This window comes from Oncorhynchus keta, chromosome 11 (genome assembly GCF_023373465.1).
Source record: "Oncorhynchus keta strain PuntledgeMale-10-30-2019 chromosome 11, Oket_V2, whole genome shotgun sequence".
Classification (NCBI taxonomy): Eukaryota; Metazoa; Chordata; class Actinopteri; order Salmoniformes; family Salmonidae; genus Oncorhynchus; species Oncorhynchus keta.
The window spans coordinates 16788340-16799773 of record NC_068431.1 but is presented as its reverse complement, the minus strand read 5'-3'; the positions used below and the strand labels follow the sequence as shown (position 1 = coordinate 16799773).

General features: G+C 42.8%; 1 protein-coding gene across 1 annotated transcript; it reads left to right on the top strand.

Moving 5' to 3' along the window:
• Window positions 1–9589: 9589 nt before the first annotated feature.
• On the top strand, window positions 9590–11190 carry LOC118389832 (CDKN2AIP N-terminal-like protein). Its single transcript, XM_035779706.2, has 3 exons — window positions 9590–10574; window positions 10704–10806; window positions 11008–11190. The coding sequence occupies exons 1-3, from the start codon at window positions 10363–10365 to the stop codon at window positions 11014–11016; spliced, it is 324 nt and encodes a 107-aa protein (XP_035635599.1). The 5' UTR covers window positions 9590–10362; the 3' UTR covers window positions 11017–11190.
• The last annotated feature ends 244 nt before the right edge of the window (window positions 11191–11434 follow it).

The window sequence follows — 11434 nt, the reverse complement described above, 5'->3', positions numbered from 1 at the left end:
GCGTACAGGTCGCAATGGTGGGTAGTATATGGGGCTTTGGTGACAAAACGGATTGCACTGTGATAGACTGCATCCAATTTGTTGAGTAGGGTATTGGAGGCTATTTTGTAAATGACATTGCCAAAGTCGAGGATTGGTAGGATGGTCAGTTTTACAAGGGTATGTTTGGCAGCATGAGTGAAGGATGCTTTGTTGCGAAATAGGAAGCCAATTCTAGATTTAACTTTGGATTGGAGATGTTTGATATGGGTCTGGAAGGAGAGTTTACAGTCTAACCAGACACCTAAGTATTTGTAGTTGGCAGTTCTATCTTGTCTGAAAATGTTGTAGTTTGGAATTAAAATTTCTGAATTTTTGGTGGTCTTCCTAAGCCAGGATTCAGACACAGCTAGAACATCCGGGTTGGCAGAGTGTGCTAAAGCAGTGAATAGAACGAACTTAGGGAGGAGGCTTCTAATGTTAACATGCATGAAACCAAGGCTATTACGGTTACAGAAGTTGTCAAAAGAGAGAGCCTGGGGAATAGGAGTGGAGCTAGGGGATTAATCCAAATCATGCAACAACAACAAAAATAAAAACAATAGATATAGTTATAGAGGCCCAAGAAGAAAACATAATAATAATAAAAATAAATAAATGGTCCGATTGTCTATTCAGATAGCAGCCGGTAAGACAGCTAACGGTTAGCAGGCCGCAGATGGGCGTTCAGGTAACGTCGCGACGGAGGAGCCAGCCGGATCTCCTTCGGGTAGATAACGTCGGCAGTCCAGTTGTGAAGGCCCAGTGGGGCTCCGCGTAGGCAGTAAAACGGGTCCGGATAGGTGACTGCAGCCCAGGAGTAATTGATGGAACTCAGGAGTGATTGACGGAGCTGGCAAGCTCCGGAATAATTGATGTTTGCTCCGGAATCGACGAAAGCCGATAGTCACACGGATAGCAGCTAGCTAGCTGTGAGATCCGGGTATGAATGTCCAGAGAGCATTTGAAATCCAGGGACATGGAGAGAAAAATTGGTCCGGTATGTTCCGTTCCGAGCCGCGCTGCTCCGTACAAAACTGGCGATAGATTTTCGAGCCAAAGGATAGCTGATGACCACAAACCGTGGTAAGCTGAATACTAACGATTTGTCAGGAAAGAAGCTAACTAGCTTCTGAACTACCTTCTGGGCTAGCTTCTGGCTAGCACCTGGCTAGCTTCTGGCTCGTTTCTGGCTAGCTTCTTGGAGTTCTGGCTAGCTTCTTGGAGGATTACAGATTTGAGGTAAATAATACTTTTTTATAAATATAAATTGGTGAGGCGGGTTGCAGGAGAGTTTTTTGAAGATGAGTTGATGGAAAATAAAAATAAAATGTATGTGAAAAAAGTTGTAAATATATATATATACAGGACACGACAAGACGAGGACAAAAGATGTCTGAACTGCTATGCCATCTTGGTAGATGACCAGCAGGGTCAGATAATAATATCAAATCAAATCAAATGTATTTATATAGCCCTTCGTACATCAGCTGATATCTCAAAGTGCTGTACAGAAACCCAGCCTAAAACCCCAAACAGCAAGCAATGCAGGTGTAGAAGCACAGTGGCTAGGAAAAACTCCCTAAAAAGGCCAAAACCTAGAGAGGAACCAGGATATGTGGGGTGGCCAGTCCTCTTCTGGCTGTGCCGGGTGGAGATTATAACAGAACATGGCCAAGATGTTCAAATGTTCTTAAATGACCAGCATGGTCAAATAATAATAATCACAGGAAGAACGGTTGAAACTGGAGCAGCAGCACGGCCAGGTGGACTGGGGACAGCAAGGAGTCATCATGTCAGGTAGTCCTGAGGCATGGTCCTATGGCTCAGGTCCTCTGAGAGAGAGAAAAAAAGAGAGAAAGAGAGAATTAGAGAGAGCATACTTAAATTCACACAGGACACCGGATAGGACAGGAGAAGTACTCCAGATATAACAAACTGACCCTTGCCCCCCGACACATAAACTACTGCAGCATAAATACTGGAGGCTCAGACAGGAGGGGTCAGGAGACTGTGGCCCCATCCAATGACACCCCCGGACAGGGCCAAACCAGAAGGATATAACCCCACCCACTTTGCCAAAGCACAGCCCCCACACCACTAGAGGGATATCTTCAACCACCAACCTACCATCCTGAGACAAGGCCGAGTATAGCCCACAAAGATCTCCGCCACGGCACAACCCAAGGGGGGGCGTCAACCTAGACAGGAAGATCACATCAGTGACTCAACCAACTCAAGTGACGCTCCCCTCGTAGGTACAGTATGAAAGAGCCCTAGTAAGCCAGTGACTCAGCCCCTGTAATAGGGTTAGAGGCAGAGAATCCCAGTGGAAAGAGGGGAACCGGCCAGGCAGAGACAGCAAGGGCGGTTCGTTGCTCCAGAGCCTCTCCGTTCACCTTCACACTCCTGAGCCGGACTACACTCAATCATAGGACCTACTGAAGAGATGAGTCTTCAGTAAAGACTTAAAGGTTGAGACCGAGTTTGCTTCTCTGACATGGGTAGGCAGACCGTTCCATAAAAATGGAGCTCTATAGGAGAAAGCCCTGCCTCCAGCTGTTTGCTTAGAAATTCTAGGGACAATTAGGAGGCCTGCGTCTTGTGACCATAGCATATGTGTAGGTATGTACACAGGACCAAATCAGAGAGATAGGTAGGAGAAAAACCATGTAATGCTTTGTAGGTTATCAGTAAAACCTTGAAATCAGCCTTTGCCTTGACAGGAAGCCAGTGTAAGGAGGCTAGCACTGGAATAATATGATCAAATTCTTTGGTTCTCGTCAGGATTCTAGCAGCCGAATTTGGCACTAACTGAAGTGTATTTAGTGCTTTATCCGAGTAGCCGGAAAGTAGAGCATTGCAGTAGTCTAACCTAGAAGTGACAAAAGCATGGATTAATTTTTCTGCATCATTTTTGGACAGAAAGTTTCTGATTTTTCCAATGTTACGTAGATGGAAAAAAGCTGTCCTTGAAACAGTCTTGATGTGTTCTTCAAAAGAGAGATCAGGGTCCAGAGTAACGCCGAGGTCTTTCCCAGTTTTATTTGAGAGGACTGTACATTACGATTAATTGTCAGATTCAACAGAAGATCTCTTTATTTCTTGGGACCTAGAACAAGCATCTCTGTTTTGTCCGAGTTGAAAAGTAGAAAGTTTGCAGCCATGTGGCGCCATTTCCGTTCCTTATGTCTGAAACACATGCTTCTTGCGAGGGCAATTTTGGGGCTTCACCATGTTTCATTGAAATGTACAGCTGTGTGTCATCCACACAGCAGTGAAAGTTAACATTATGTTTTCGAATGACATCCCCAAGAGGTAAAATATATAGTAAAAACAATAGTGGTCTTAAAACAGAACCTTGAGGAACACCAAAATTGACAGTTGATTTGTCAGAGGACAAACCATTCACAGAGACAAACTGATATCTTTCCGACAGATAAGATCTAAACCAGGCCAGAACTTGTCCGTGTAGACCAATTTGGGTTTCCAATCTCTCCAAAAGAATGTGGTGATCGATGGTATCAAAAAGCAGCACTAAGGTCTAGGAGCACGAGGACAGATGCAGAGCCTCGGTCTGATGCCATTAAAAGGTAATTTACCACCTTCACAAGTGCAGTCTCAGTGCTATGATGGGGTCTTAAACCAGACAGAAGCATTTTGTATACATTGTTTGTCTTCAGGAAGGCAGTGAGTTGCTGCACAACAGCCTTTTCCAAAAATGTTGAGAGGAATGGAAGATTCGATATTGGCCGATAGTTTTTTATATTTTCTGGGTCAAGGTTTGGCTTTTTCAAGAGAGGCTTTATTACTGCCACTTTCAGTGAGTTTGGTACACATCCGGTGTATAGAGAGCCGTTTATTATGTTCAACGTAGAAGGGCCAAGCACAGGAAGCAGCTCTTTCAGTAGTTTAGTTGGAGGCCATGATTATTTTCATCATTGTGTCAAGAGATATAGTACTAAAACACTTGAGTGTCTCTCTTTATCCTAGGTCCTGGCAGAGTTGTGCAGAATCAGGACAACTGAGCTTTGAAGGAATACGCAGATTGAAAGAGGAGTCCGCAATTTGCTTTCGAATAATCATGATCTTTTCCTCAAAGAAGTTCATGAATTTATTACTGCTGAAGTGAAAGCCATCCTCTCTTGGGGAATGCTGCTTTTTAGTTAGCTTTGCGACAGTATCAAAAAGGAATTTCGGATTGTTCTTATTTTCCTCAATTAAGTTGGAAAAATAGGATGATCGAGCAGCAGTAAGGTCTCTTCGATACTGCACGGTACTGTCTTTCCGAGCTAGTCGGAAGACTTCCAGTTTTGTGTGGCGCCATTTCCGTTCCAATTTTCTGGAAGCTTGCTTCAGAGCTCGGGTGTTTTCTGTATACCAGGGAGCTAGTTTCTTACGAGAAATGTTTTTAGATTTTAGTGGTGCAACTGCATCTAGGGTATTGCTCAAGGTTAAATTGAGTCCCTCAGTTAGGTGGTTAACTGATTTTTGTCCTCTGGCGTCCTTGGGTAGACAGAGGGAGTCTGGAAGGATATCTTTGTGTTGTCTGTGAATTTATAGCACGACTTTTAATAATCACAGTGGTTGTAGAGGGTGCAACAGGTCAGCACCTCAGGAGTAAATGTCATAACCCCACTTTGTCAAAGCAAAGCCCCCACACCACTAGAGGGATATTTTCAACCACCAACCTACTAACCTGAGACAAGACCGAGTATAGCCCACAAAGACCTTCCCCCCGGCACGAACCCGAGGGTGGCGCCAACCTGGACAGGAAGATCACATCAGTGACTCAACCCACTCAACTTATGCACCCCTCCTAGGGACGGCATGGAAGAGCACCAGTAAGCCAGTGACGCAGCCCCTGTAATAGGGTTAGAGGCAGAGACCGCAGGGGCGGTTCGTCGCTCCAGTGCCTTTCCGTTCACCTTCACACCCCTGGGCCAGACTACACTCAATTATAGGAGATGAGTCTTCAATAAAGACTTAAAGGTTGAGGCCGAGTCTGCGGCTCAAAACAACTGGATACTCGGAACTGGGAAATCTCAGACTTCAGTGAGTTCAAGACAACTGCAAGTCGGGAACTCTGGCCTCTTTCTAGACCTCTGACCTGAAGATCACTGACGTCATTATGATTCAACCGAGTTCCCAGTTGTCTTGAAAGCACCATAAATCCAGAGAATGCCCGTCTTTGACGACAAAGTTTGATGACAAAATTTGCCCACGCAGGGCAGACGTGCCTCCTTCCAGTTCAAGTGAACACAGCAGAAGAAGGTGAGTCTTGTATGCTGCTGCATAAATTATGTAATGTACCAGAGAGATATGTATACTGTAACTAAGAAAGTAATACTAAGTGTATGTTGAGTAGTAAGCTGTTTGTAACCAATGTGCCTCACCCTAATAATTTGTTCCACTTTCCCATTATCATTTAGCTTACTTTTCTGACTTGGTGGTGCACATATGCCCCTTTTATTTATCATATGGTTCTGACTTGGTATACAGGGAGAATACTGTAAGAACAGCCCATGTTCTTAATTCTGTCGCTGTACATTTCAAAAGTGCTGAGCAAATAGTTATGTTGACTGTTCAGTGGTGTGTTATGTTGAGTAGTGGCTTTGCTGGCATGCATCAAAAAAAATTGGGGGGGAGTTTGCCACACCAAAATTTACATGCTAAAATTACTGGACGTTCATCACTCCTTTACCCCTTTGACAGACAAACACCAGATACAGTAAGAAGCTATAGTCTTCTTTGTCATTTGACACTACAGAGATAAAGATACTATAAATGAACATTGTGATATATCAAAAATAAAATATGATATCCTTCTGACCCAAAAGTACCCCAGCCTACTTGCCCATGAAAATAAAGGCCTTTTTTCAAAGGCAGGGTAGAATAGAAACCCTCCAAGAACATACTGACACCTCATTGGCCTCCTCTTCATGTAACCAGGGGGCACTTTCTTTACAGACATGCCTGGAACAAGATCAGAGAGAAATACTCCCATCATTTCTAAGGAAGGAGCCTTTGGGGGCTTGTTTTGACACGAAGTCATTGATATGCTGTAAGATTCCAGGGGCAAGCCAAAAAGGTGTTTCACAGACCACCCTACCTAACTCTGTCTATATGAACGGGTTGGGACAACACCCTGACAAGTATGAATGGAACAAGATAGGGGATGGGGGCAAAAGTGTAAAAAACATGTGTGTAGGACTTGTATTGCAGAGTAGGACTAGTTGGTTACCCCTTAATGTGTAATTCACCATGTATAGATCACTCAGCATGAAATATACACTGATGCTGACATAATACACTGTTCCAAGAGGCTTCACAACAAATATTTTTGATGAGTCATCTAATGTATGTATGCTTACTCAGGAGAAACTATAATTGGGAGCCATTGAGACAACAGGTATCCTTTTCAGCAGCGTGCTTGTGATGAGCCAAGGAAGGATTACCCCCCCCACTCCAATATCACTGACTGGGTTTGCATCCCAAATCTCTGGTCAAAAGCAGAGCACTATATAGGTGATAGGTTTCCATTTGGGACATGACCTGAAATGCTTTGTACAACAATGTCAATGCCTCACAAATGGGATAAGTATGAGAGGTATACAGTCAGCTAGGCTTGTAGAGGAAAACAAATGATGGCTTTACAAGTATATAGTATATACCGATGATGATAATAGTCCCTTATAGTAGATCTATTCTAAATCATAATTTTTAGATGCTCAGCTTATTTGACCTCGGGAGATAAGGATAACATCTTCACATCTCAGTTTAAAACATTGCACACTTTTCAATCACAGTTTTTTTTTTAGGCCTGTACCATATAATTATAAAATACTGCAGAGTGCTGTGCTGAAGATCTCTATAGGGATTTAAAGTATGAAAGAGCTGTAGTCAATGAATGGCCTAGATAATTTTAGGAGTCGACAGTCTAGACCATAATGAACCTCATTTGATGTATGACTTTTCTTTCTGCAGGTGTTTTAGTCTGTCACTCTCCCAGGTTTGTCAGACTGAAAATGACCCTATATAATCCCTGAATGATCAGAATTGGCATGTTTTTCGCACCAAGTCTACACTCCCGACAAGTAGTTTAATGCAATATTAACCATCAGCAGATACAGTGGCATTGATGTAGGTAGGTGACATTTGGATGCCCTGGTCTGATTGAAAGACTGTTGGAAGCCACAATCAAACCCAAAGGATAGGCCTTGAGTGAAAGAGAAGGACAACGTACACTAACCACAGGCTCTTCTATAGAGAGGAGGGCTGCATCCCAATTATAAAGAAAGAAATAATTGAGCGTTTATTTAACCAAAAAAGGGAATTGAGAACCCAATTCTCATTTACAATAACAACCAGGCCAAGAGGCATAACATTGTAACAGTGAACAGGACAACACACAATATCACAACAAATGAATAAAACACTCTATACAGAGGAAAGATACAAATCAGTGGAGGCTGCTGAGGGGAGGACGGCTCGTAATAATGGCTGGAGCGGAGTAAATGGAATGAAATCAAACACCTGGAAACCATGTGTTTGATGTATTTGATAGAATTCCACTGATTCCGCTCCAGCCATTACCACAAGTCCGTCCTCCCCAATTAAGGTGCCACCCTGTTGTACAAATGCATCAAATATACAACAATAATAAATATTCATAGTGTGTTAGAGCAGAAAAGTCCAAGGCAACACAGCAGACTTAATGATCAGCAGGTACATTGATCAGATAGCACCTCAGTTAATATATTTTTGAAGGAGTCTGGTAGGATGAATGTGACTGAGGGTCTTTTGCAGCTCATTCCAGTCGTTGGCAGCAGACAAACCGGAATGAACAAAGACCAAAGCAAGTGCTGGCTCTGGAATGACCAGAGTGATACATCTACCAGAACGCAGGCTGCTATTGGTAGTGGAGATGTTAAGGAGTGAGCTGAGGGTGAGGGGGGACCTGCCTATGAGGGTCTTGTATATAAATTGGTACCCTATTCCCTTTAAAGTGTACTACTTTTGACTAGGGCCCTATGGGTCCTAGTCAAAAAAAGGTTAAATAAAAAATCTTTAAAAAGTTACAAAAATGCAGCCTACCTGTGTTGATTTCGATCACATATAGCCTAGGGCAAGCCAGGCTGGAAAACTAGAGGACTCCGATTTCAAGAGGGAATTCTGTTATGTAGAAAGAATGAGACAAACTAAATTATTTTTAAACTGCTTGGGTGTACAGTGCATTCTTATTCAGACCCCTTGACTTTTTCCACATTTTGTTACCTTACAGCCTTTTTCTAAAATGGATTAAATAAAAAATGTCAATCTACACACAATAACCCATAATAACAAAGCAAAAACAAATGGACTTTTTTGCTATTAAAAATAAATAACTGAAATATTACATTTAAATAAGTATTCAGACCCTTTACTACGTACTTTGTTGAAGCACCAATGGCAGCGTATACAGCCTCAAGTCTTTTTGGGTATGACGCTACAAGCTTGGCACACCTGTTTTTTGGGGGTTTCTCCCATTCTTCTCTGCAGATACTCTCAAGCTCTGTCAGGTTGGATGGGGAGCGTTGCTGCACACTTATTTTCAGGTCTTTCCAGAGATGTTTGATCAGGTTCAAGTCTGGGCTCTGGCTGGGCCACTCAAGGACATTCAGAGATTTGTATTGAAACCACGCCTGCGTTGTCTTGGTTGTGTGCCTAGGGTCGTTGTCCTGTACGAAGGTGAACCTTCGTCCCAGTCTGAGCGTTCTGGAGCAGGTTTTCATCAAGGATCTCTCTGTTCTTTGCTCTGTTCATCTTTCCCTCAATCCTGACTAGTCTCCCAGCCCCTGCTGCTGAAAAACATCCCCACAGCATGATGCTGCCACCACCATGCTTCACCGTAGGGATGGTAAAGTCCTGATTGGGGGAGTGCTGCAGAGATGGTTGTCCTTCTGACTAACCCTGGAGCTATGTCAGAGTGACCATCCGGTTCTTGGTCACTTCCCTGACCTAGGCCCTTCTCCCCGATTGCTCAGTTTGGCTGGCCGGGTGGCCAGCTATAGGAAGAGTCTTGTTGGTTCCAAACTTCTTCCATATAAGAATGATGGAGGCCACTGTGTTCTTGGGGACCTTCAATGCCGCAGACATTTGTTGGTACCCTTCCCCAGATCTGTGCCTCAACACAATCCTGTCTCTGAGCTCTACGGAAAATTCCTTTGACCTCAAGGCTTGGTTTTTGCTCTGACATGCACTGTCAACTGTGGGGTGGGACCTTATACAGATGTGTGCCTTTCCAAATCATGTCCAATCAATTTAATTTACCCCAGGTGGACTCCAATCAGGTTGTAGAAACATCTCAAGGGTAATCAAATGAAACAGGATTCACCTGAGCACAATTTCGTGTTTCATAGCAAAGGGTCTGAATACTTATGTAAATAAGGTATTTCTGTATTTTATTTTGTAGAAATGTGAAAACATTTCTTTGCTAAAATGTTATTATTTAACGAGGCAAGTCAGTTGAGAAAAAAATCCTATTTAAAAATGACAGCCTACCCCGGCCAAATACGGACGACGTTGAGCCAATTGTGCGCCACCCAATGAGACTCCCAATCACTGCCGGGTGTGACGCAGCCTGGATTGGAAACAGTGACGCATTATGCACTAAAATGTAAAGTGCCACTCCGGAGCCTTTAAACGTAACTGTTTAATGCAGCCATGCAGGTACAGTGGCTCACATATGACAGATACGGTGAGTCTAAAGGAGCACACAACAAAAAATATACAAGGGCTACATAGCGAACATAACAAATACAACGGTTTATTATGGATTCTCGTGACAATTAAGTTGGCATACACTACGCAGTGTATGTGAATTGACGCTTTTTACTCTCGCACGCAAGTTTTGACATGGTTTCGGCTTAACAGTGAAGAAGGTGGACTTTGTAGCATTTATTGCGCAAGTAGTAAATTGAACTCAAACTAATAAAAAATCTAAGAAGCTAGATATCATTGAAGGCAGCGAAATGCTTTCTGGATCTCCAGGACAGGCGGAATTGTTACAGGGAATACTGAATGAAGAGGCCACCCCTCCCAGGTTCCTGAGCCTGTGTAGGGATCTGAGTATACCGTTTAATCCGACTGAAGGAGTAAAGTTTTTGTTTACTTTAGAAATTTAGAAGTATCTTTTTTCACCTTTCCCTTATCCCTGTTATTTTGAGTAAACGTTTATCAGTTTTCACCCCATCCAGTAGATGGCAGACCGCCAGAATACCATAGAAGGAATAGCTTCCTGCCTTCCGTTCTGCTTCTGCGTACAATCATTTTTGTGTTAGGAAGTCTTGTGTACTTGTCGAAATGGCCGAGGGTGATATCGAGGAATTCATTGAACAAAACAGGCATCTGTCCGAGCTTGTAGATACATATCGTGGTATCTCCGAAAGTGAAAAACATTGGAAGGCCAGGAGGGCATTCCTATTCAGAAATATAAACGACTTTGAGGACCCACACATTGATCAGCTGCTTGCTTTGTCCATGGTATGGGCCAACAACGTGTTTCTTGGCTGTCGGTGAGTTAACAATAAATACCCATTGCGTGCATTGACTTCTTGACTTGCTATTTAGCTAAAATGCATTTTAACTTAATATACCAAATGTATGACATGCTGACTAACTGCTGTACCTGTGTGTTCTCTCAGATACAGTACAGACCTCTTGGAGAAAGTGAATGAAATGGCTGAAGGGATTGTTGTGGAGGATGCCCCTGTTTTCAAAACCAGAGATGAGATCATGAAAAATCAGGTTGGTTATATTTCATACCAAAATAATGCTTCCTCTTCCTGCCTTGCCTTCTTTCATGAACACAAATCTAGAAAAAATAAGACTGTTGAAAGCAATTAGGCTGGTGTCTAGTCTCTAGCTATGCCTTCCAAAACAGACCAAAGGAGGCAAGGTAACAGTGTAAGGACACACAACCATAATCATTTTGTCTTCCTCCTTCAGAAACGATGATTGGATGACCTGCTCCGTCATGGATGGATTACGTTACTGTCCAACTTTACTCAGCTGCATATGGTTTTAAAATGTCATTTTAATAACATGCAAGCTTCTTGTTTTTTTTGTGTGTGTATTACAACATATGTAACACAAGCTAAACATTTTATACATTAAAATAATTTTAGGTGACTTGCCTGATTCAATATCTAATAAACTCGAGGCCCATTATGAGAATAAAATGGGTGGGAAAATGTTGCAAGAACAAAGCATGTTAAGGCCAGGAATATGCCGTGTGATGAGTTATGCTTTTTACATTTTCAATCAAAGTCTGCAGCTGTGCATCTCAGATTCAAGTACCATTTTTGAAGGTGTCCAGAAAAGGGCTTTCCATTTGGTCTTCACATATTCTCAGTTCTCCCAAATTACCCCAGGG